Source organism: Pan paniscus, chromosome 6 (genome assembly GCF_029289425.2).
Source record: "Pan paniscus chromosome 6, NHGRI_mPanPan1-v2.0_pri, whole genome shotgun sequence".
Lineage (NCBI taxonomy): Eukaryota > Metazoa > Chordata > Mammalia > Primates > Hominidae > Pan > Pan paniscus.
In genome coordinates, this window is record NC_073255.2 from 82521808 (window position 1) to 82545835 (window position 24028).

The 24028-nt window shown below is 43.4% G+C and overlaps 1 protein-coding gene across 4 annotated transcripts in view; it reads left to right on the top strand.

Annotated features, from left to right (window-relative positions):
• Window positions 1-14738, top strand: part of LOC100969148 (S-adenosyl-L-methionine-dependent tRNA 4-demethylwyosine synthase TYW1) — a 246532-nt gene extending 231794 nt beyond the window's left edge. For all 4 annotated transcript variants that reach the window (XM_034964192.3, XM_034964194.4, XM_055115063.2 and 1 more), the window contains one exon: window positions 13535-14738. In XM_034964192.3, the coding sequence (XP_034820083.2) occupies window positions 13535-13756 (222 nt within the window). In that variant the 3' untranslated portion in view covers window positions 13757-14738. The remainder of the gene's footprint in view (window positions 1-13534) is intronic.
• The last annotated feature ends 9290 nt before the right edge of the window (window positions 14739-24028 follow it).

Here is a 24028-nt window from a genome sequence, read left to right on the forward strand (position 1 = left end):
ACCGTGGTGAGCACTACACATGCCATAACTCATTTAATCCTTACAAAAGTCTATTGGATCATAGATACTATTTTTTCTCATATTCCAAAGGAGGAAACTGAGGCTTAAATGAGTACAAGTCTAGCTGGGTGCAGTGGCTGATGCCTGTAATCCCAGCACTTTGGGAGGCTGAGGCGGGTGGATCACCTGAGGTCAGGGGTTCAAGACCAGCCTGGCCAACATGGCAAAACCCCATCTTTACTGAAAATATAAAAATTAGGTGGGCATGGTGGCACTTGCCTGTAATCCTAGCTACTTGGGAGGCTGAGGCTGGAAAATCACTTGAACCCAGGAGGCAGAGGTTGCAGTGAGCCGAGATTGCACCAGTGTACTCCAGCCTGGATGACAGAGCAAGACTCCGTCTCAAAAAAAAAAAAAAAACAAAAAAAACAAAGTAGAAGTCTTGTCCAAGGGCAAATAGGACACGACTAGAATTCAATCCCAAGTGTTTCCAAATACAAAGCCTACTTTGAACAAGTACGTTGCACAGACAAGGTAGGGAAGGTGAAATGTCCTTTGGAAACAGGAGACAGAGTCCCTGTCCCAGCACAGCCAACAGCAGTCTCCTTGATCTCCATGATCATTAGCTCTGAGAGTCTGGCCATAATTAAGATCCTGTAGATAATTAGGCACTGATCACAGGGACCTCCTTTTTGGAGATAATAAAACTTGTAGTCTGTGAAGGGAGGGGAAGAAGAGCTATCACCACCCCCACACCCTCCCATCTTGGAATAAGAAGGGACTTGTGTATCTCCATTTAGGTTTTGCCAGTGTTCTCTTAGCAAAACCTAGTGACTGTGGTACATGTGGAACTCACCCTCATCAGAGGCCTGATTGCTCCCAGCAGCAGTTGCTTTTAGAGAAGTATCAGAGGAAATTGGCATTTTGGTAACACTGCTCAGAGGATTTAGCTCCACTCCAACAAAATTGGAGATTAAGGTTGAAACTTCAGAAAATGAGTTTCCAGATAAACTTTTAGAATTGCACTTGGCTATGTCAAGAATGTAATCTTATGGTTATAGTTTTGTCTGTGAAAAATGGTTCCACGGGCAACTGTTACCATGTGAATCCTACTTATTACCAGTAAACTCAGAAGAAGGTGGCAACAGCTCTCAGCATTCCACTATTGCAGGCAATCACAAGTCTGCCCTTGTGATCTCTGCCTTTTCTTACCCAAAGAAGAAACTACACAGTTGTAGCTACAACCGGCAAGAACAAATTTTGGTAAATCTGGGAAGTTCAAAAGATACCACTGTAATGAAACCACCACTGCAAAATTATGACTGAGACAATGAAAGAGATCTCACCTAACCAACTGCATCTTGCTTCTAACCTCCAAGCTGTCCTTCTTCATTCTTGGGTGTAGACTGAACTAACTTTGGGAGGAATTTAGTTTATAGTTTATAATTTAAAACAAAGATGATAATAGCCCTTCCCTAAAACAAACCTCCTTCTTGCTAGGGACCCGATGGCCTTTGTAGGACTAAGAAATTAGCCAAACGATTAGAAATTAGTGTTTAGGAGTCATGCAGCTGGAGGCTACAAGATTCTGACCCTCCCTAAACTGCCCCTAGGATGAGTGCTTGAGAAATTTTGCAGACCTTGCACTTGATGGATCAGCTGGCACCACCCAGCTCGATAAACTGGCTCATCTGATCTTGTGGCCACCACCCAGGAACTGACTCAGCTCAAGAGGACATCTTCAGTTCCCAGTGATGTCATCTCTGACCAATCAGCACTCCTGGCTCACTGGCTTCCTCCCACCCACCAAGTTGTCCTTAAAAACTCTGCTGCCTGAATGTTCAGGGACACCGATTTGAGTAGTCATAAAACTCCGGTCTCCCGCACAGCTGGCTCTGTGTGAATTACTCTTTCTCCATTACAGTTCCCCTGTCTTGATTAATTGGCTCTGTCTAGGCAGTGGGCAAGGTGAACCCACTGGGTGGTTTCAGTAATACTCTTTTTTGTAGTCTAAAAATCACCCCTCAGTATTCCAAAATCACTTCTCCCTCAGACGACCCCTGGACTTCCTTTACTCCCACACAGTTAACATTAATTTTGAGTTGTGAGAAGGTCCGGTAGCCTCTCTTCTTTCATCAATACTTCCCCTGCTGTGTGGCTTGTAAGTATGATTGTATGTTTGGAAGACCCATTTAGAAAATAATAATTGACACTAAGATCACATAAAAGCCCTTGAGTGTAGAAATGAAAATAATATGAATGATTCGTTTTGCATTAGTGTTCTTTTTTATTTTTGTTTTATTCCGTTTTGTCTATTATATATGGCCTTTGAAATGCTGATTGTGCAGATAGATGAATTTTACCCAAACAAAGGGCTGACCTTTGCCCTCAGCTTCTGGGAGGTGACCTCTAAGCCCTTGGAATGTCCTGCCTGATAAGAGTACCTTTGTTTATTTGTAGGCCTTAGGCCACACCAGATATTCTATTATTATTTTTTTTTTTTTGAGATGGGCGTCTCACTCTGTCGCCCATGCTGGAATGCAGTGGCACGATCTCTGCTCACAGCAACCTCCGCCTCCCAGGTTCAAGTGACTCTCCTGCCTCAGCCTCCTACGTAGCTGGGATTACAGGCATGCACCACCACACCCGGCTAATTTTTGTATTTTTAGTAGAGACGGAGTTTCACCATGTTGGCCAGGCTGTTCTCAAACTCCTGACCTCAGGTGATCCTCCCACCTCAGCTGCCCAAAGTGCTGGGATTACAGGCGTGAGCCACCAAACCCAGCCCCCACACCAGATATTCTCTGCCAACCAAATGATTTCATATGGTTGGGGCTTTGGGCCATGCAGTTATTGGCTCAACCTCTGGAGGGGCTGGAAATTAAGGTCAGACATGTAGCAGTCAACTGTGTCTAGGTGACTGAGCCGCAGTAAAATCTTTGGACACCAAGACTCAGGTGCATTTCCAAGGTTGGCAGCACTCTGTGCATATCATCACACATCCCTGCTGGGAGAAGTTAGCTCTGTCTATAACCCCTCTGCGATAGGACAACCGGAAGCTCCAGGCATGGAATTCTCCTAGACTCAGTCCCACGTGCCTGTTCCCTCGGTTAGCGTTAATGTGTGTCCTTATGCTATAATAAAACATACATGAATATAACAGCTTTCAGAGAGTTCTGTGGGTCCTTCTAGTGAACTGTTAAATCTGGAGGTGGTCTTGCGGGCCCCTGAACTTTGCACTGGTGAATGTGTTTTCTAATCCTCGTTTCACAGTTTCTCATTCTTAACTGCAATATGGGAGTAGCTCTGTTTTCTGGGGTGATTGTGATGGCTAAATGAAGTGAAGTATAAAAAGCATCTAGAATTGTGCCTTGCCTATAGCAGTGTATTAGTCTTTTCTCACGCTGCTGATAAAGACATACCTGAGATTGGGTAATTTATAAGAAAAAAGAGGTTTAATGGACTCACAGTTCACATGGCTGGGGTGGCATCACAATCGTGGCGGAAGGTGAAAGTCACGTCTCACATGGAGGCAGACAAGAGAAGAGAACTTGTGCAGGGAAACCCCCCTTCGTAAAACCATCAGATCTTGTGAGATTTATTCACTATCTCAAGAACAGCACAGGAAAGGCCCTCCTCCATGATTCAATTACCTCCCACCTGGTCCCTCCCACAACACATGGGAATTGTGGGAACTACAATTCAAGATGAGATTTGGGTGGAAACACAGCCAAACCATATCAAGCAGTTTCTTAATAGAGGCTTTTTCCTAAAGGTTCTGACCATTTGCTTTTTAAATAAAGAATGGTATAGTGTTACGTGGAGGAATAGTCATACAAACCACCTCCAATATTGATGCTAATAAATAGCTTGTGGGGTACTCTTTTTTCAGCTCATATATAAGATTTCCTTCTTATTTCAACTCTTGAATGTGTAGAACTATGAGACCTTTGTATGATTAGAACTTTTTTCAGTGACTCTGCAGTATTTGTAACAAAAGCTGGAACAACTTTCAGCAGAACCTGGTTTGAGACAGTGGCTGGGGGCCAGCCGAATGATACAAGTTTTTTCTTTGTGACATTTTGAGTTTGAGATGACTGGATTTCCCGTATAGATGAGTCTCTGGAGAAGTTACAAGGGAAACCGATGGGAAGTCAGTTCTTCATCTGCAACCTCTTGCCTGTAACTGTTAGGAACTAGTTCATGTAATGGGAGGAGAATGTACTTCACTGTGCCAGTTTTATTTTTTTGGTTATTATTTTCTGAGAAGGGATGGAAGCTTGTAAATAAAATCAAAGAAATCAAAGGCAGGGCACACTGACTTTAGAGGTCTGCATAAAAAGCTTTCGGCTCCCCTCGTTTGCCTAAGGCCTCTTGTGCTGTACTTGAGTAGAGAAATAATTAACAGATAGTAGGCTTTTCAGTGCACTCATTGTTTAGACTGAATGCCAAGAGAAGTTGAAGTACCTTAAGAATTTGGAATATAGGCCGGGTGCGGTGGCTCATGCCTGTAATCCTAGCACTTTGGGAGGCTGAGGTGGGCGGATCACCTGAGGTCAGGAGTTCGAGACCAGCCAGGCCAACGTAGCGAAACCCCATTTCTACTAAAAATGCAAAAATTAGCTGGGCGTGGTGGGGCATGTCTGTAATCCCAGCTACTCAGGAGGCTGAGACAGGAGAATCTCTTGAACCTGGGAGGCAGAGGTTTCAGTGAGCCGAGATTGTGCCACTGCACTCTAGCCTGGGCAACAGAGTGAGACTCCATCTCAAAAAAAAAAAAATTGGAATATACACTGTTTTCTGTGAGTTTTAGATAAGTTAAAGGGAGTTAACTTAGGGATATTGCACACAAATAAGGGGTAAAACAAAATCAAACAAACAAAACAATGCTCTGGCCAGGTGAGGTGGCTCACACATGTATTCCCAGCATTTTAAGAGGCTGAAATGGGAGAATTGCTTGAGTCCTGGAATTCAAGACCATCCTGGGCTGCATAGCAAGACTGTCTCTCTACAAAACATTAAAACGTTAGCTGGATATGGTGGCATGCACTGTAGTCCCAGCTCTTCCAGAGACTGAGGAGGGAGGATCCTTGAGCCGAAGAAGTTGAGGCTTCAGTGAGCTATGATTGCACCACTGCACTCCAGTCTGGGTGACAGAGGAAGACCCTGTCTCTAAAACAAAACGAAACAAAAAGCCTCTCTTTGTAGTTTCCTTGAGAAATATTTGAAAGACATGACTGTTCTGTCATTTTCCAGTTTGAAAGCTACCAGTAACATGGGATCATGTAATGGCCACGGTCTCTTTAACACCCTCCAATTTGAATCTTGGCCCTTCTACTTCCTTAGGATATGGCCTAAGCACATCTATCACTTAGCTTTTTTTGGACTTTTGCTCTCATTCGAAAGATAGGAATGTGACTACAACATGTTTATTATGTGGATTACACAAGATAGAGAACCAAACATAGCACCTAGTACCCAGTAGGACACTTCACAAGGATTTGTCACTACTGTTTGCCTGCCAGTCTTCTCCTTTCCTCTGCCCTACATTTTTTGGCTGAGGTTGTTGATGTGCTTTTTCCTTTCTTGGATGGATACACTCACCACTATTTTAAACCTTATTTTTAGTTTTGTCAAAATTCTACATGGACAGTTAAAAAGTCCAAGTTTATTAAAAAACAAAACAAAACAAAAAAACAGCAGTTCCTTGTACCCTCCTCAAACACAAACACACCTCCATTTCCCCCTCTCAAGCAACAACCACTTTCAGATTTTCTAGGTGATTCATTTGGTATTTATCTCCGTATCTCTAAATAGCATACTTATATTGCTGCTCGCCCCTGCACCCCCAACCCACCATTTTGCTTATTATCTCTTTTTTTTTTTTTTTTTTGAGGCGGAGTCTTGCTCTGTCCCCCAGGCTGGAGTGCAGTGGCGCGATCTCGGCTCACTGCAACCTCTACCTCCCGGGTTCAACCAATTCTCCTGCTTTAGCCTCCTGAGTAGCTGGGACTACAGGAGGCTGCCAGTTTTTGTATTTTTAGTAGAGGCGGGGTTTCACCTTGTTGGCCAGGCTGGTCTTGAACTCCTGACCTCAAATGATCCACCCACCTCGGCCTCCCAAAGTGCTGGGATTACAGGTGTGAGCCACCATGCCTGGCTGCTTATTATCTCTTTACTGTGTACCATGGAAGATGAGGCTTGAGCTTGCTTCTACCTTCTCCTGGAACATCCTTTCCCATTCCCCCACCCTCCTAACATACACATACCAGATTTTTATTTAGATGATTTTTTTTGCATTATTATAACCACATGAACACTGTTCATGGCCAAGCCATGCCATCTCCTGCAATTGCTATTTGTTTCCAGTGCCACCTTTGGTTAATTTTTATTATTTTCTTCATCTAGATTTCTGTGTTATTTCGCTAACAACTCTCAAACTCTCTGCCATCTCAAATATATTGCCTCTCAGACTTTCAGATGCATTGGATTTGCTATCAGGTTCATCTTTTTGAAGAAGTCTCTGCAGGACACTTACTTACCCACCTACCTTGGACAGTTCACTCTCTACCACCTAGTTCACAGCTGTTATCCTGGGATCACCAGCTCTGTCTTGAGTGAAATGTCTCTGGGATCCTGTGTTTCCTAAAGTTACTCCTTCATTCACAGGAAACACAACTTCTAGGAGATTCCTAAGAAACTGGCATGTAAAAAGTACAATTTTTTGAGACCTTTAATGTCCAAACGTGTTTTCATTCTCCCTACGCATTTGATTTGGATATAGAATTCTTGACTGGAAACTATTCCCCCTTTGAGGTTGGACCTGCTGTCTTTCAGCTTTCCTTGCAGTAATTGAGAACTCAAAAGGCATTCAGATTCTTAATCCTCTGTGTATGACCATGTTTTTCTCATTAGATTTTCTCTTTGTCTCCATTGTTTTGAAATTTCACTATAATGTGCCTCAGACGGTGTGTCTGGTTTTATCCATTGTAGACACCTTTAATGTGGAAACTCATGTCCTTCACTTCTTAACATTTCCAGAATTATTTCAATGAATATATCCTCTCTTCTATTTTTTTTTTCTCCTTTCTGTCTAGAACTACTAAAAAGAAAAGTTTTAAATTGGGTCTTATGGACTAGTTCTTTAATATTAAAAAAAAAAAAATCTTTTTTGCCAGGTGCAGTAGCTCACGCCTGTTATCCCAGCACTTTGGGAGGCCAAGGCAGGTGAATCACCTGAGGTCAGGAGTTCAAGACCAGCCTGGCTAACATGGTGAAACCCCATCTCTACTAAAAATACAAAAAATTAGCCGGGCGTGGTGGTGTGTGCCTGTAGTCCCAGCTACCCTGGAGGCTGAGGCAGGAGAATCTCTTGTACCTGGGATGTAGAGGTTGCAGTGAGCTGAGATCATGCCATTGCACTCCAGCCTGGGTGACAGAATTTCTGCGCCCGGCCACTGCCCCCAGCCTCTTTTTATTTTTATCCCTCTATCATGTTAGAAGTTTTTCTGAGGTGGCTGATGGTCATTGGTTATATGCTTGTATTTGAGAGTGGGAGACTAAAGACCAGCCTGGCCAACATGGTGCAACCCCATCTCTTCAAAAAATACAAAAATTAGCTGGGTATGGTGTGGTGCACGCCTGTAATCCCAGCTACTCGGGAGGCTGAGGCAGGAGAATCACTTGAACCCGAGAGGTGGAGGTTGCAGTGAAGCCGAGATTGCGCCACTGCACTCCAGCCTGGGCAACAGAGCATGACTCCGTCTCAAAAATAAATAAATAAAAAAATAATAAAAAATAAAGAGCACCCTAATGGTATGGGGTTGACTCTATCTTGGAGTGATCTGCTGGATCATTTCCTTAGGGAATCCCAACCTCAGTATCTTGTCATCTGTCTTCTTGGGCTGGTCAGTAGGGTCTTCTCATTTTCTGCAGCTTGCAATGGTCCCTGGTGGTCCAGAAACAGGAAAGGAAATAGTTTTATTATGGCAGCCCTGCTCTCAGCTATACCTGCTGTCCCACAGATCACAGATCCTTTCTGAATTGTCTTCTGAGAAGAAACCTCTAAGCATCTGTCGGGGCATGGAGTGGGCAGGTGCTTAGCTGTGAATATATGCAGGGGGCTCAGGAACTTGAGATTCTAATCATGTTTTAAACAGAATATAAATCTGCCTTTGGGTTTTTGGTGGGGAGTGGGTTTGGTACCTCCTCAATCCATGCTTCCTGTCGGTGGGGGGGAGCTAGTGCAGCCAGTTTCTGAGCCTTTGAGGAATTCTAAAGCATAATTTGGGCTGAATCTTGGATTTCTCTATTTGCTAGCTTAGGATTCAGCTCTCTTGGGTCTGCTAAACCAGTTTGCTCACCCATCATCTTTTCAGCTTCTAAAAGTCCAATACTGTTTTCTCTTCTCCTGATAGCTTTATTTTTATGTTATATATCTTTTTAAAATGTTCTTACTGTCATTTTAGTGGGGTTTCAAGAGGAAGTAATAGTAAATGCATGCATTTAATCTACTATCTTTAATTGAATCTTTTTAAACATTTACACTAACAGAGAACCTATGCCATTATTATTGTTTAGTGAAATTCTCCCTGTGTGAAAGATGAGAACATAAGGAGAACAAGGCCCCTTTGTACAGCAGTTTGATTCTTGCAGAGAGTGGGAGCCTGCATTGCCTCATCTAGCCAGCAAGGCCACAGACCCTTAGCAGTCTGGCTTTATTAAGTCAGGCTGTATCTTATTGCACTTGTGTGTTTTTAAGATCATTTATGACCTTTTGAGTTTATTTGTAATTCTGCATAGATTCCGTTCTTCCCTTACTGTTGGATTCGAGGGATTCTTTTAGCAGGGTGACCTCGTGTCTCAGGATACTTAACTTCAGATTTTACGATTTGGGGTTTCATGCCTCTGTTTATGCAGCTGTCTCTCAGCGCTGTTTGTGTGTCAGTCATACCAAATTTTGCTCTTTCAGCTTCTGCCTTTTACATGGAACACTTTGATTTTTTCTGAGCTGTGATTATTCAGTATGATTCGTCTCAGATTGCCCTGAGAGGCGGCACATGTGGTTCAGTTTTGTCTTTTGGGTCTAGTGGTTCTGTTCATTTCAGAATAACTTACTCTTAAGGACTGAATGTTTGTGGCCCCCCTCCCCTCCCAAGTTCATAGGTTGAGGTCCTAACTCCCAGCGTGGCTATATTTGGAGATGGGGTTTCAAAGGAAGCAACTGGGATTAAATGAGGTTATAAGGGTAAGCCCTGATCTAATAGGATCAGTGTCTTTATAAGAAGAGACATCAGGGCTGGGTGCGGTGGCTCATGCCTATGATCCTAGCATTTTGGGAGATCAAGGTGGGAGGATCACTTGAGGCCAGGAGTTCAAGAGCAGCCTGGGCAAAATAGCTAGACCCTTTCTCTACAGAAAATTTAAAAATTAGTTGGGCATGGTGACATGTACCTGTAATCTCAGCTACGCAGGAGGCTGAGGTGGGAGGATGGCTTGAGCCCACAAGATTGAGGCTGCAGTGTGTAATAGTTGCACCACTGCACTCCAGCCTGGGTGACAGAGTGAGAACCTATCTCTTAAAAAAAAAAAAAAAAAAAAAAGGAAGAAGAGACATGAGAGGGCCCAAGTCCCTTGCTCACTCACTTTCCGTGTACATGTACCAAGAAAAGGCCATGTGGGAAGGAGCAAGAAGGCAGCCGCCTTCAAGACAGGAAGAGAGCCCTCACCAGAAACTGAGCCAGAACCTTGGAATTCCAGCCTCCAGAACTGTGAGAAAAGAATTTTCTGTTGTTTCAGTCCCCCACACTATGGCATTTTGTTACGGCAGCCTGAGCTAATACTCCTACTTTGTCCTGCATTTACTTGGTCTTCCAGTTAGTTTTTTTAGACTTTGGGAATCAGAGCAGTCAGTTGTCAGATTTTAGCTTACAGTTGTCCTACCTGTGCAACGGAAATTTCTTCCATTTTAAACCAGAGCAGAGTTTTAGAGTCAAAAGAAACCAGATCTTTTAGTGCAGAAGCTTTCACACTGCATTAGAAGTGAGGAAGTTGGTTTTGTGAGTTGCAGCCAGCAGTTCTCTTATGAAGTGCATTGCCTGCAGTTTTGTGAAAGTTGTATTCCCAGCTTGTGTGTGTATATTTGCATGTACTAGATTGAGATATAAAGTATATTTTTGACTGTAGGTATGGTAAAAAAAAAAAAAAATTTAAGTCCATTGTATTGCTCAAACCAATCCTTTACTCTCTCTTAGAACACCCATGGTAAATGATCATGTTAGAGTTTGAGGGTGAAGGAGCATCAGGATTATGAACCAGAGGGGTCAGACTTCAGACCTAGAAATCAAAACACCAAAGGGACACAAATAAGGAAGAAGAGAGTATGGTCATCTCTGTCTTTCAGCAAGCAACACTGGGATCCCCAAAGAGACTCCTCTACGGGGCCAAGCTTGTGTGATTTATCACACCTGTCCCTGTACTCCCCAAGTGCCTTGTACATAACCTCACCTGCTATACACGCTATGTTGTATTATAATTATTTTCTAAATGTATGTAACTGGGCCAAGTCCATAGTTGGCCCAGTTGGCCCATGTTGATGGATGGATCATGAGTTTTGGCCTCATTTGACTGTCATGCATGTTGAATTACATGTTAATGTCATGTCAGTCACCCCAGGCTCAGTCAAGGGTGAGTGTCATGCCTCTGTCATGAATACACAGTGAAGCAGTCCCTTCTATTCTATGGAGCCAGTAGCAGCAAAATCCCATCATGTCTCAAGATGTCAGTAGAACGGGTGGAATTTTGATTCTTTGTATGGTCTTCTAGCTTTGTTAAGAGGTGAGGAAGGGCTGGGTGCAGTGGCTCACGCCTGTTATCCCAGCACTTTGGGAGGCCGAGATGGGCGGATCACAAGGTCAGGAGATCGAGACCATCCTGGCTAACTTGGTAAAACACTGTGTCTACTAAAAATACAAAAAAAATTAGCCAGGTGTGGTGGCGGGTGCCAGTAGTCCCAGCTACTTGGGAGGCTGAGGCAGGAGAATGGCGAGAACCCAGGAGGCGGAGCTTGCAGTGAGCCGAGATAGCACCACTGCACTCCAGCCTGGGAGACAGAGCGAGACTCTGTCTCAAAAAAAAAAAAAGAAAAAGAAAAGAGGTGAGGAAGAAAGACTGGGCCCTCGCATGTCCTGGGTGACGGCATATGTTGTTAAGTTCCTATATTCACAGAGCCAGCAGGCTTGGTTGGGTGGAATGCAGGAGGAAACTGCAGGGACCATTATAGTGTCTGCGGAAGTTCAAGACAGTGAGGTCCTGTGGCCAGAAAACTGACAGAAATTGTCTAACATGGGAACTCTCTCACTGCAACCGAACTAACAGGATTTAGGAAGACTTCCCAGAGCAAAGGATGAAGGACATGTGAGTTAGACAGAGGGAACAGCTTGGGCGTCACGTGAGAGGACCACAGCTCACCAAGAGATGCAGATTTGATACTCAGACTTTACATTCAGGATCATAGGAATCAATTCTGCTGTCGGCACAGTCTCAGGCCGTCTGTGGGAAGTTGAGAGAAGCCACAGCTGGAATCAGAAGGTCAATTGGCTGGAAGACAGTGGCTGTGGCCCAGAGGAAGGGTCTGCGTGACCAAGTCACGCCACCGGCGGCAGAAGTGCTGCCCAGGGAGAATCGATGGAGGTGTGAGGGGTCAGGGAAAAGGAGGTCACCTTTGACTCTGCAGTTTCGAGGCTCAGTGCCTGGGAATGACAGTGATTGCCTCCACAACAGTAGACAACACTTCAGGGACAGTCTGTCTTGGGAGAGAAAATGATGGTGAGATATAAATTTTACATCTTGGGTTGTAGAGTTCACAGGGCCCTTGAGGCACCATTTCCATGAATGGTCTTATTACAAGAAAATTTCTTCTAATTCATAGAGTAATTAAACTTTTCCACATATTCGGCATTTTCCCCCTAGAAAGCTCTTAGCTAGTGGTTAAAAAATCAGATGTCATTTAAATTCAGCATATTTTAATATTCTAAATTCAGGAACCTATGTATTTTCTTTCTTTTTTTTTGTGGCTAGAACAGGAAATTGTTCCTTAGTTCATTTAGTTCATTGGAGTTTTCTTATTTTTATTTTTGAGATGGAATTTCACTCACGTCACTGAGGCTAGAGTGCAGTGGCACAGTCTCAGCTCACTGCAACCTCCACCTCCCAGGTTCAAGCGATTCTCCTGCCTCAGCCTCCCGAGTAGCTGGGATTACATGCACACACCACCACGCCCGGCTAATTTTTGTATTTTTAGTAGAGATGGGGTTTTACCATGTTGGCCAAGCTAGTCTTGAACGCCTGACCTCAGGCGATCCACCTGCCTTGGCCTTTGAAAGTGCTGGGATGACAGGCGTGAGCCACCGTGCCTGGCCATTAGTCGAAGTTTTTTAAAAGACAGTGGCATGGGCCGGGCGTGGTGGCTCACGCCTGTAATCCCAGCACTTTGGGAGGCCAAGGCCGGTGGATCACGAGGTTAGGAGATCGAGACCATCCTGGCTAACACGGTGAAACCCCGTCTCTACTAAAAATACAAAAAATTAGCCAGGTGTGCTGGCGGGAGCCAGTAGTCCCAGCTACTCGGGAGGCTGAGGCAGGAGAATGGCATGAACGCAGGAGGCAGAGCTTGCAGTGAGCCGAGATCAGGCCACTACACTCCAGCCTGGGCTACAGAGTGAGACTCTGTCTCAAAAAAAAAAAAAAAGACAGTGGCATGACAAGTACTTGTCTGTTTATGAGTCAGGTATCAGCGTATTAGTTAATACATTTACAGAAATGAATGCCAAACAAATGCTTTGAATTAAAAGCCTTCACAGTTCAATTAGTATTTCCTTCCAAGCCTCTTCAACTTTCTTTCTGTTTTCTTCATTCCAGGTCATTATTCCACCGTGACTTTTGAGAAGCAATTTTCTTAAGAGAGTACAAATTGGATTATCCCCTCTTACTGAATTGAAATTCTTCAGGCTTTCCACTAATGAGATATTGTATCCACGTTAGGCCAGAAAAGCTAGTTTGAGTCATTTAGTTAGCATGTTTGAATTAGAAGTTATTGATGAAACCTTCACTAATAACTCAAGCCAAGTTGAGTCTAAAAAGGATTCCACGAGGTGCTGTTAACACAGCCTTGAAAATTTGTAACCGATCAAAAGCAGCAACAGCAGGAATTAGAATGAGTTTGAATTAGTCACATGGTAACACGGAAACATTTAACCCTGTGTCAGCGGGACTGCTTGAGATAAACTTGACTTGTCTTCCGGGCCCAGCAAAACTGCAGGCCCAAGGGAAAGGAAGCTCTCCTGTGATTGTAGCGCATCTTGCTTTGATAGGAAGTCATGTCTGGAACATGGAAGAGGTTTTTTTTGTGTTTGTTTTTGTTTTCTTGACGTGATAGGGAGAAAAGATCAGACTTGTTCATGATTTTTAAAACCTTCATTTTTTTTTTTTCTAGGGATGTTTTTACTTCTGACTTGACGCATTTTTTTCTTTCCAGTTTAAAATTGGTGGTGAATGGTGGACATGGATCGATTATAACCGCTTCCAGGGGCTCATCCAGGAATATGAAGATAGTGGTGGATCAAAAACGTTCAGCGCAAAGGATTATATGGCCAGAACTCCTCACTGGGCATTATTTGGTGCCAGTGAAAGAGGCTTTGATCCCAAGGACACAAGACATCAGAGAAAGAACAAATCAAAGGCTATTTCTGGATGTTGAGATTATCTGATTTCAAGGTACTGAAGGACAAAACTTGGATGGCCTCAAAAGGTTCTTGAACACCACTGTGATTCTCCAAGGACGAATTACATAAATTATACTTTCATACAAAGGAGACGATAAGGCAGTAAACACGGGGACACGGGGGACAGCGTCCACACTCAGAGGGCCTGGGCCACAGCCCCGATGTTTCTTTTCAGAACTCAGCCACTTTCCTGATTTTACTTCTAAGAGGAAAATTATTTTGGGGAGGAACTACACAGTCGTGATTAGAATTTATCTGATGGTTTTGTATTATAACTTCTAAGACCTGCCAGAATGCTAGTCCCGAGAGTGTCAGACAAGGAAGAAATCCCTGGGCCTCTTCCCCTTACCCGGCCCTTAGATTTCATGGAGCAGCCACTTAGCATTGAATTGCACTACCCTGAGCTAAACGTGTCTGTGCTTTCTAAGATAAGAGCTTGATCCCTTTCTTCTGTGTTAAGACAGCACCTCCTGAAAAGAATCAAAGTTGTCACAACTCTCAATTATTTTTTAAATACTGCATAGATTGAGTTTTGGTTTATTACCAACCCTTCCCAGAATTGCGTTGGATCTAAAACTACTAGATCTCATCCCATTCCCATATAAATTACCACAGACCGCAGTACCGGGGCTGGAGCGGAGTGAAGCTGTCTGCTGTAAGAGGAGTGGCCATGTGAGGGCATGGAGTCATTAGGCTCACAAACACACTTTGGACTGAAGAGGATCATTTCTTTTTGTTCAGGAGGTCACTGTCCGGGCCTCTCATATCACGACCAGATGGCGGGTCTCCATCTTCTTTCACTCCTGTGGCCCTGGCTGCTTTACACAATCTGCTCTTTAAGGTTCAGGTGTTTTCAAGTTGGAAAGATCATAAATATTCAAAATTGTTTTCAAGTTAGCAAGTTCTTTTAAGTCTTTTATGCAAAAATTGAATTAATAAAATAATCTTTTGTAAAGACTTGCAGCATGAGTTTTTTTAAATTTTCTAATTATTGTGGCTACATATTAGGTGTATATATGGGGTACATGGGATGTTTTCATACAAGCATGCATGCGTAATAATCACATCATGGAGAATGGGGTCTCCATCCCCACAAGCATTTATCCTTCGTGCTAAAACCAATCCAATTATACTCTTTTAGTTATTTTTTATTTTTATTTATTTATTTATTTTGAGACAGAGTCTCACTGTCACCCAGACTGGAGTGCAGTGGTGTAATCTTGGCTCACTGTCACTTCTGCCTTCCGGGTTCAATTGATTCTCCTGCCTCAGCCTCCTGAATAGCTGGGATTATAGGCATGCACCACCACGCCTGGCTAATTAATTTTTGCATTTTTAGTAGAGATGGGATTTCACCATGTTGGCCAGGCTGGTCTCGAACTCCTGACCTCAGGTGATCCTCCTGCCTCAGCTTCCCAAAGTGCTAGGATTACAGGCATGAGCCACCACGCCCGGCCAGTCCTGCAGTTCTAAACCCTGTTAGACCCACCTTTTGTAACTCTATCCTCTATTCTATGCTGAATTAAAATTCATAGATATATAATCTACCTACCCAGTTGAAAACTGGACACCTTTTTTTTTTTTCTTTTCTTTTTTTTTTTGGCAACAGGGTCTTGCTCTGTTGCTGAAGCCGGAGTGCAGTAGCACAATCACGGCTCACTGCAGCCTCAAATCTCCTGGGCCCAAGCAGTCCTCCCACCTCAGCCTCCTGCGTAGCTGGGACTGCAGGCGTACACCACCAAGCTCAGCTAAATTTTTTTGATGTTTTTTGTAGACACAGGGTCTCACTATGTTGCCCAGGCTGGTCTTGAACTCCTGAACTTGAGAGATCCTCCCACCTCAACCTCCCATAGTAGCTAGGATTACAGGCATGAGCCACCACACCTGGCCACCATACTTTTTCTCTTTCCTTTTTTTTCTTTTTTTTGAGATGGAGTCTTGCTCTGTTGCCCAGGCTGGAGTGCAGTGGCGTGATCGCAGCTCACTGCAAGCTCCACCTCCTAAGTTCAAGCGATTCTCCTGCCTCAGCCTCCCGAGTAGCTGGGACTACAGGTGCCCACCACCACGCCTGGCTAATTTTTGTAGTTTTAGTAGAGCCGGGGTTTCACCATATTGGCCAGGCTGGTCTCGAACTCCTGACCTTGTTATCTGCCCGCCTCGGCCTCCCAAAGTGCTGGGATTACAGCCGGGAGCCACTGCACCCACCCCCACCATACTTATTTCTAAATGGTAGAATCAAAATACTTTTCTGTATTGTTACATGGATCAGTGAATACAGGAAAGACCAATCGTTTTTCTCTCTGTACTCAAACCACTCAATCCTTCACTTCTGACACCAAATTTGTGGGGCTTTTTGCTATACCAATCAATTCTCTGACACCAGCCGGGCATCCTGCTGAGTTCAGTTCAATTCTGATGCTAATGAATTAACAAAGACTCCCTGAGTTAAGAGCTCAGTCCCAACGCCTGGCACCATGGCTCACGCCTGTAATCCCAGCACTTTGGGAGGCCCAGGCAGGCGGATTACCTGAGGTCAGGAGTTCGAGACCAGCCTGACCGACATGGTGAAACCCCGTCTCTACTAAAATTACCAAAATTAGCCGGACGTGGTGGTGTGCACCTGTAATCCCAGCTACTCAGGAGGCTGAGGCAGGAGAATGGCTTGAACCCAAGAGGCAGAGGTTGCAGTGAACTGAGATGGCACTGCTGCACTCCAGCCTGGGTGACACAGCAAGACTCGGTCTCAAAAAAAAAAAAAAAAAAAAAAAAAGCTCAGTCCCACAAGACTGCCCCTCACTTCAGACACTAGTTGCAGGTAGGAGGTCCCCAGGTTACCCACAGCTTGTTTGACATGGCCATAAATCAGAGGTTCTTCCTCTGTAAATCAGAGGAACCCCATTCTTAGGTTCAATAATTTGCTAGAGTAGCCCACAGAACCCAAGAAAACAATTCACTTACTATTGCGGATTTATTAGGATTTTTTTTTTTCTGGAAACAGTCTTGCTGCATTGCCCATGCAGGAGTGCAGTGGTACAATCTCAGCTCAGTACAACCTCTGCCTCCTGGGTTCAAGCGATTCTTGTGCCTCAGCCTCCCAAGTAGCTGGGATTACAGGCATGAACCACCACACCTGGCTAATTTTTATATTTTTAGTACAGACAGGATTTCACCATGTTGGTCAGGCTGGTCTTGAACTCCTGACCTCAAATGATCTACCTTCCTCAGCCTTCCAAAGTGCTGGGATTACAGGCTTGAGCCACCGCACCCAACTTATTAGGATATTTCAAAGGATGCAAATGAACAGGCAGATGAAAAGATACAGAGGGCAAGGTCTGGGAAGATCCTGGGCAGAGAAGCTTCTGTCCCTGGGGAGTTGAGCTGTGCCACCCTCCCAGCATGTTGATGTATTTACCAGTCTGGAAGCTCCCTATGTGCCATAGTTAGTGGTTGTTACGGAAGCTTCATCATGTAGGCACCCCAGCAGATCGGGGGTGGGGCTGAAAGTTCCAATCTTCTAATCATGTCGGTCCTTCTGGTGGCCAGCCTCCATCCAGGAGCCCACCAAAAGCAAGCCCACTTCATTAGAACAAAAGATGCTCCTGTAACCCAGGACATTCCAAGAGATTTGGAGCTCAATGGCAGGAGCTGGGTCAAAAAGCAAATATGAGGATAAAAGCTGCACCCGTGCTGGGTGCACTCAGGAGATTACAAGGGTTTTAAGAGCTCTGTTCCAGGTACCGAGGACAGAGACTAAATACCAAATATATATATAAAATTATGTCACAGATGTGATAGTGACAAAGTAGCACAGAAGTGTTATCTTTCTTGAAGTCACTGGGTCTTTTTTTTGAGATGGAGTTTCACTCTGTTGCCCAGGCTGGAGTGCAGTGGTGAGATCTTGGCTCACTGCAACCTCTGCCTTCAGGTTCAAGTGATTCTCCTGCCTCAGCCTCCTGAGTAGCTAGGACTATAGGCATGTGCCACGAACGCCTGGCTAATTTTTGTATTTTTAGTACAGATGGGGTTTCACCATGTTGGCCAGGCTGGCCTCGAACTCCTGACCTCAAGTGATCCACCCGCCTCGACCTCCCAGAGTGCTGGGATTACAGGTGTGAGCCACTGCAATTGGCCCAAGTCACCAGGTCTTTAAGAACATTTTTTGTTTTTAAATTTTCTTTAACAGATGGGGTCTCACTCTGTCACCCAGGCTGGAGTGCAGCAGTGCAATCACTGCTCACTGCAGCCTCAAACTCCTGGGCTCAAGCAATCCTCCCACCTCAGTCTCTTGAGTAGCTGGGACCACCAGCACATGCCACCATGCCTAATTTTTCAATTTTTTGTAGAGATGGGGTCTTGCTGTGTTACCCAATCTGGTCTTGAACTCCTGGCCTCAAGCAATTCTACCATCTTAGACTCCCAAAGCACTGGGATTATAGGTGTGAACCACCATGCCTGGTCCCCGCCACATCTTTCAGCTTCTGTTCAGTCCCCTGTTCTGCTGACTTAATGCAACAGACAGGGCCAGGTGGTCCAAGTCAGTGAAGCAGGGTCTTACTGAGACACAGATGTGTTAGTGGTCACTGAAGAGAGATGGAAAAAGTCTTTCAAGTAGGATGAAGTGTTAGAAAGTAAGAGCTTATGCTAAGGAGCCCACAGATGGGCTCTTATACAGGAGAGGTAACAAAGCATCCAGTTGTTGGAAAGCAACTCGGAGGCTGCCCTAAGGAGTGAGGAAGGAGGCAGAGCATGCAGGACTTTGTGCTACTCCTCAACCTCTTTTCAACCACACAGGTCTGCTTTTCTTTTTTATGAATTGAAGTCCTGCTTAAGATTTTTTTTTTTTTTTTTTTTGAGACAGTTTTGCTCTGCCACCCAGGCTGGAGTGCAGTGGCGTGATGTCAGCTCACTGCAACCTCTGCATCCCGGGTTCAAGTGATTCTCTGCCTCAGCCTCCTGATTAGCTGGGATTTCAGGCACAAGTCACCATGCCTGGTGAATTTTTGTATTTTTAGTAGAGATGGGGGGGGGGCATCTCACCATGTTGGCCAGGCTAGTCTCGAACTCCTGACCTCAAGTGATCCGCCCACCTCAGCCTCCCAAAGTGCTATGATTACAAGTGTGAGCCACCATGAGTGGCCTCAAGATTTAAATTGAACAAAGATATTTTATTGTTTCAAAGAAAAAAAAAAAAGCAAACCTCTTACCTACAGAATGAACCCTCCTGATTCCATTAACTTTTTTTTTTTTTTTTTTTTTTGAGACAGAGTCTCGCTCTGTCGCCCAGGCTGGAGTGCAGTGGCACAATCTCAGCTCACTGCAAGCTCCGCCTCCCAGGTTCACGTCATTGTCCTGCCTCAGCCTCCCCAGTAGCTGGGACCACAGGCACCCGCCACCACGCCTGGCTAATTTTTTGTATTTTTAGTAGAGACGGGGTTTCACTGTGTTATCCAGGATGGTCTCAATCTCCTGACCTCGTGATCTCAATCTCCTGATTCTCATTGATAGATGAGTGTTTTTCTTTCATCCCAGAAAATATTGATGTATTGATTCATATTTAAAATAACAGCACTTTAAGCCCAGTTCACAGTCACAACAGAACATTTGAAATGTCTGAGGAAAATACAATGCAATCTACATGAAAACATTCAGTAAGTTTGCTGAACAGTATAAAAGTGGGAGAGAATGGGAAACCTGAATGTTCTAAGAAGGTGATCTGTTGGCAAAATAACATCCCAAGTTCTATCAGAATTTCTTTTTGGAGCTTACGAAAATGATTCTAACATTCAACTGAAAAATTCGCCAAACGGACAATAGTTAAGAAATTTTAGAGAAAATAACTATTAAGTGAAAGTTGGTTTATATTAAAATATGCTACCTAAATAATTAAAATGAAATCAGATCAGTTCCAAAACGGCAGAGTGGGGGCCTCAGTGAACTCTGTCTCCCTCTAAAACAATGAAAATATGCGCAATACATCTAAAATAAACCAATTTTAGAATTCTGATAATAAACTGGAATTTCACCACAAACTGAAAATCATCTATCGAATGAACTTCAGTAAAATTAGCAGTTGACTTCTCAGCAGAAAACATGGATGCCAGAAGAGAGGATGAAATAGATGGTTAGCCAAAAATGTTCTATCTAGTTAAACCCTTTTTCAGAATTAATGGAGAAATGAAGACATTGCCAGATAAACAAAGAATTTGTCATTAGCAAACCTTCCCAAAAGAAGTACTAAAGGGAGTTTTTTCAGGCTTTAATGAAAGGACACCAGATTTTTTTTTTTTTTGAGACAGAGTCTCACTCTGTCACCCAGGCTGCAGTGCAGTGGTGCGACCTCGGCTCACTGCAACCTCTGCCTACCAGGTTCAAGCGATTCTCCTGCCTCAACCTCCTGAGTAGCTGAGATTACAGGCACGCGCCACCACGCCCGGCTAATTTTTGTATTTTTAGTACAGACAGGGTTTCGGCATGTTGGCCAGGCTGGTCTCAAACTGCTGACCTCAGGTGATCCACCCGACTCGGCTTCCCAAAGTGCTGGGATTACAGGCATGAGCCACTGCGCCTGACCAGAACACCAGACATTAACTTGCATCCAGATGAAGAAATAAAGAGCAGAGGTAAGGGTAACTATGTAGGTATGGTGAAAGACAATATAAACAGTTTTGTTTGTAAATTTTCTGTTTTAAAGGACAGCTGCCTAAAGCAATAATTACAAAACTGTGTTGATGGGCTTATAATATATAGAGATGTAATTTGTATGATAATAATAGCACAAGGGAGTGAGGAGAGAATAAAGGTATATTGGAGTGACTCTTGACTGCCACTATTGAAATTAAGTGGATATGAATCCAAAAGAGATTGTTTTAAGATGTTAATTGTAATCCCCAGGCTAACCACTAAGAGAATACATTTAAAATACATATGACAAAGGAAATAACAAAGGAATTTTAAAAGATACAATGGAAAATGTCTGTTGATTACAAAAGATGACAGTAATGGAGGAATAGAAGAGCATAATCATAAGACATTAAAAAAAAAAGTAGCAAAAATTGCAGACATTACTTCTACCTTATAGGTAACTATAGTATGTGGATGGATTAAACACCCCAATCAAAAGACAGAGATGGAAGAATGGATTAACTATGTTCATTGCAGCACTATTTGCCATAGCAAACCACATGGAATTAGCCTAGATGCCCATCAACAGTGGATTGGATAAAGAAAATGTGGTGGCCACGCATGGTAGCTCATGTCTGTAATCCCAGCACTTTGGGAGGCTGAGGCAGGTGGATCACCTGAGGTCAGGAGTTCAAGACCACCTGGCCAACATGGTAAAACCGCATTTCTACTAAAAATACAAAAATTCACCAGGCGAGGTGGTAGGCACTTGTAATCCCAGCTACTCAGGAAGCTAAGGCGGAAAATCGCTTGAACCCGGGAGTGGGAGATTGCAGTGGGCCTGGCTGACAAGAGCAAAAGTCAGTCTCAAAAAAAAAAAAAAAAAAAAAAAGAAAATGTGGCACATATATACCATGGAATACCCCATAGCCATAAAAAAAGAATGAAATCATGTCCTTTGCAACAACATGAATGAAGCTGGAGGCCATTACTCAGTGAACTGATGCAGAGACAGAAAACCAATAACTGCATTGTTTTCACCGGTACAAATGGACATAAATATGGGGACAATAGACCCTGGGGACTACAAAATTGGGGAGGGAGGAAGGGAAGCAAGGGTTGAGAAAAACCTGTTAAGTGCTATGCTCACTACTTGGGTGATGGGTTTAATCATACCTCAAACCTGAGCATCATGCTGTATACCCCTGTAACAAACCTGCACATGTACCCACTGAATCTAAAATTTTAAAAAGACAATAAAATTGTTTAAAAATCCAACTATATGCTGTCTATAAGAGACATACTTTAGATTCAAAGGCAAATAGGTGGAAAGTTAAAGGAAGGAAAAAGATATCCCATGAAAGCAGTAACCAAAAGAGAGCTGGAGTGGCTACAGCAATATTAAAAATATGTAGAGACTTTTTTTTTTTTTTGAGATGGAGTCTCATTCTGTCACCCAGGCTAGAGTGCAGTGGCATGATCTTGGCTCACTGCAAACACCACTTCCCAGGTCAAGCAATTCTTCTGCCTCAGCCTCCCAAGTAGCTGGGATTACAGGTGCACGCCACCACACCCAGCCAATTTTTGTATTTTTAGTAGAGACAGAGTTTCACCATCTTGGTCACCATCACTCCTGACCTCGTGATCTACCTGCCTTGGGCTCCCAAAGTGCTGGGATTACAGGCATGAAAAAAATATGTAGAGACTTTAAGATAAAATTGCTACTAAAAACAAGAACATTTTATAATGATAAGAGGACCAATTTACTAGAAAGATATAATGATTATAAACATACATGCACCTAACAATAGAGCCCCAAAATATATAAAGCGAAACCTGACAGAATGTATACGAGAAAGACCACAATAATAGAGACTTACATACCCCACTTCCAATAATAGATAGAAGGACTAGTCAGAAGACCAGCAAGAAATGGAAGATTTGGGTAACACTATAAACTAACTCCACCTAATAGACATGACAGAACACTCCATCTAGCAATACATTATTCTCAAGGGCACATGGAACATTCCAGGATAGACTATATGTTAGACCATAAAATAAGTCTCAGTAAATTAAAAAAGACTGAAAATATACAAGTTATGTTCTGCAACCAATGGGAGGAAATTAGAAACCAACCACAGAAAAAAATTTAAGAAATTCACAAATATTGTAAACATTTTTAAAAATCCTAAAGAATCAACAGGTCAAAAAAAGAGATCATCCAGGGAAAGTAGGAAATACTTTGAGATGGATGAAAATAAAAACACCAAAATTTATGGAATACTACTAAACCAGTGCTTAGAGGGACATTTATAGTTAATGCTTACATTGAAAAGAAGATATATCTCAAATCAATAATCTAACATTCTACCTTAAGAAACTAGAAAAAGAAGAGCAAATGAAACTCAAAGCAAACAGAATGAAGAAAATAATAAACATTAGAGTGGAAATAAATGAAATACAGAAAAGGAAACAGTGGAGAAAAATCTGTGAAATAGTAAGTTAGTTCTTTGAAAAGATCAACAAAATTGGCAACCCTTTAGTTAGACTCACCAGGAACAAAAGAGAAGATGCAAATGACTAAAATCAGAATGTGGGAACACTGTGATGTTGGCACGAGTCTGAATATACTGAAAGTCCCCAAATTGTTGTGTACACTTTTTTTTTTTTTTTTTTTGAGATGGAGTCTGGCTCTGTCACCCAGGCTGGAGTGCAGTGGTGAGATCTGGCTCACTACAACTTCCACCTCCCGGGTTCAAACGATTCTCATGACTCAGCCTCCTGAGTAGCTGGGACTATAGGCGTGCGCCACCACACCTGGCTAGTTTTTGTATTTTTGGTAGAGACAGGGTTTCACCATGTTGGACAGACTGGTCTTGAACTCCTGAACTCAAGTGATCCACCCTCAGCCTCCCAAAGTGCTGGGATTCACAGGCATGAGCCACCATGCCTGGCTCCCCTTACTGTTGTATACTTTAAATGGGTGAATCTTATGGTATGCGAATTTTACCTCATAAAGCTGTTAAAAGAGAATGAAAGTACAGAGGCAAATCTGAATGTTTATAAAACTTAAGATAAAGGAAGCATCCTAAATCGGTGGGGGTTTGGGAGAAAAACATTTAGTGCTATTATATACCAAAAGGAATCAGGAGAAACAAAATGCTCAGAAGAAAGCTTACGTAAGGAAGCTGTTTCTTGACTAGTGGCTTCCACAACTTTCCTTTGCATCAGAAATCTCCTGGAGAACTTGTTAATACAGATTACTGGGGTCAGCCCCAGAGTATCTGATATCCTGATATCATAGGTATTCAGTGAGTAGAATTTGCATTTCTAAAAGGCTCCTAGTGTAACTGCCTAAGGGGTTCACCTTGCCCCCTGCCTAGACAGAGCCAATTCATCAAGATGGGGGAATTGCAACAGAGAAAGAGTAATTCACACAGAGCCGGCTGTGCGGGAGAGTGGAGTTTTATTATTAAATCAGTCTCCCAGAGCATTTGGGGAGCAGAGTTTTTAAGGACAACTTGATGGGTCGGGGGAAGCCAGTGAGCCAGGAATGCTGATTGGTCAGAGATGAAATCACAGGGAGTCAGAGCTGTCTTCTTGTGCTCAGTCAGTTCCTGGGT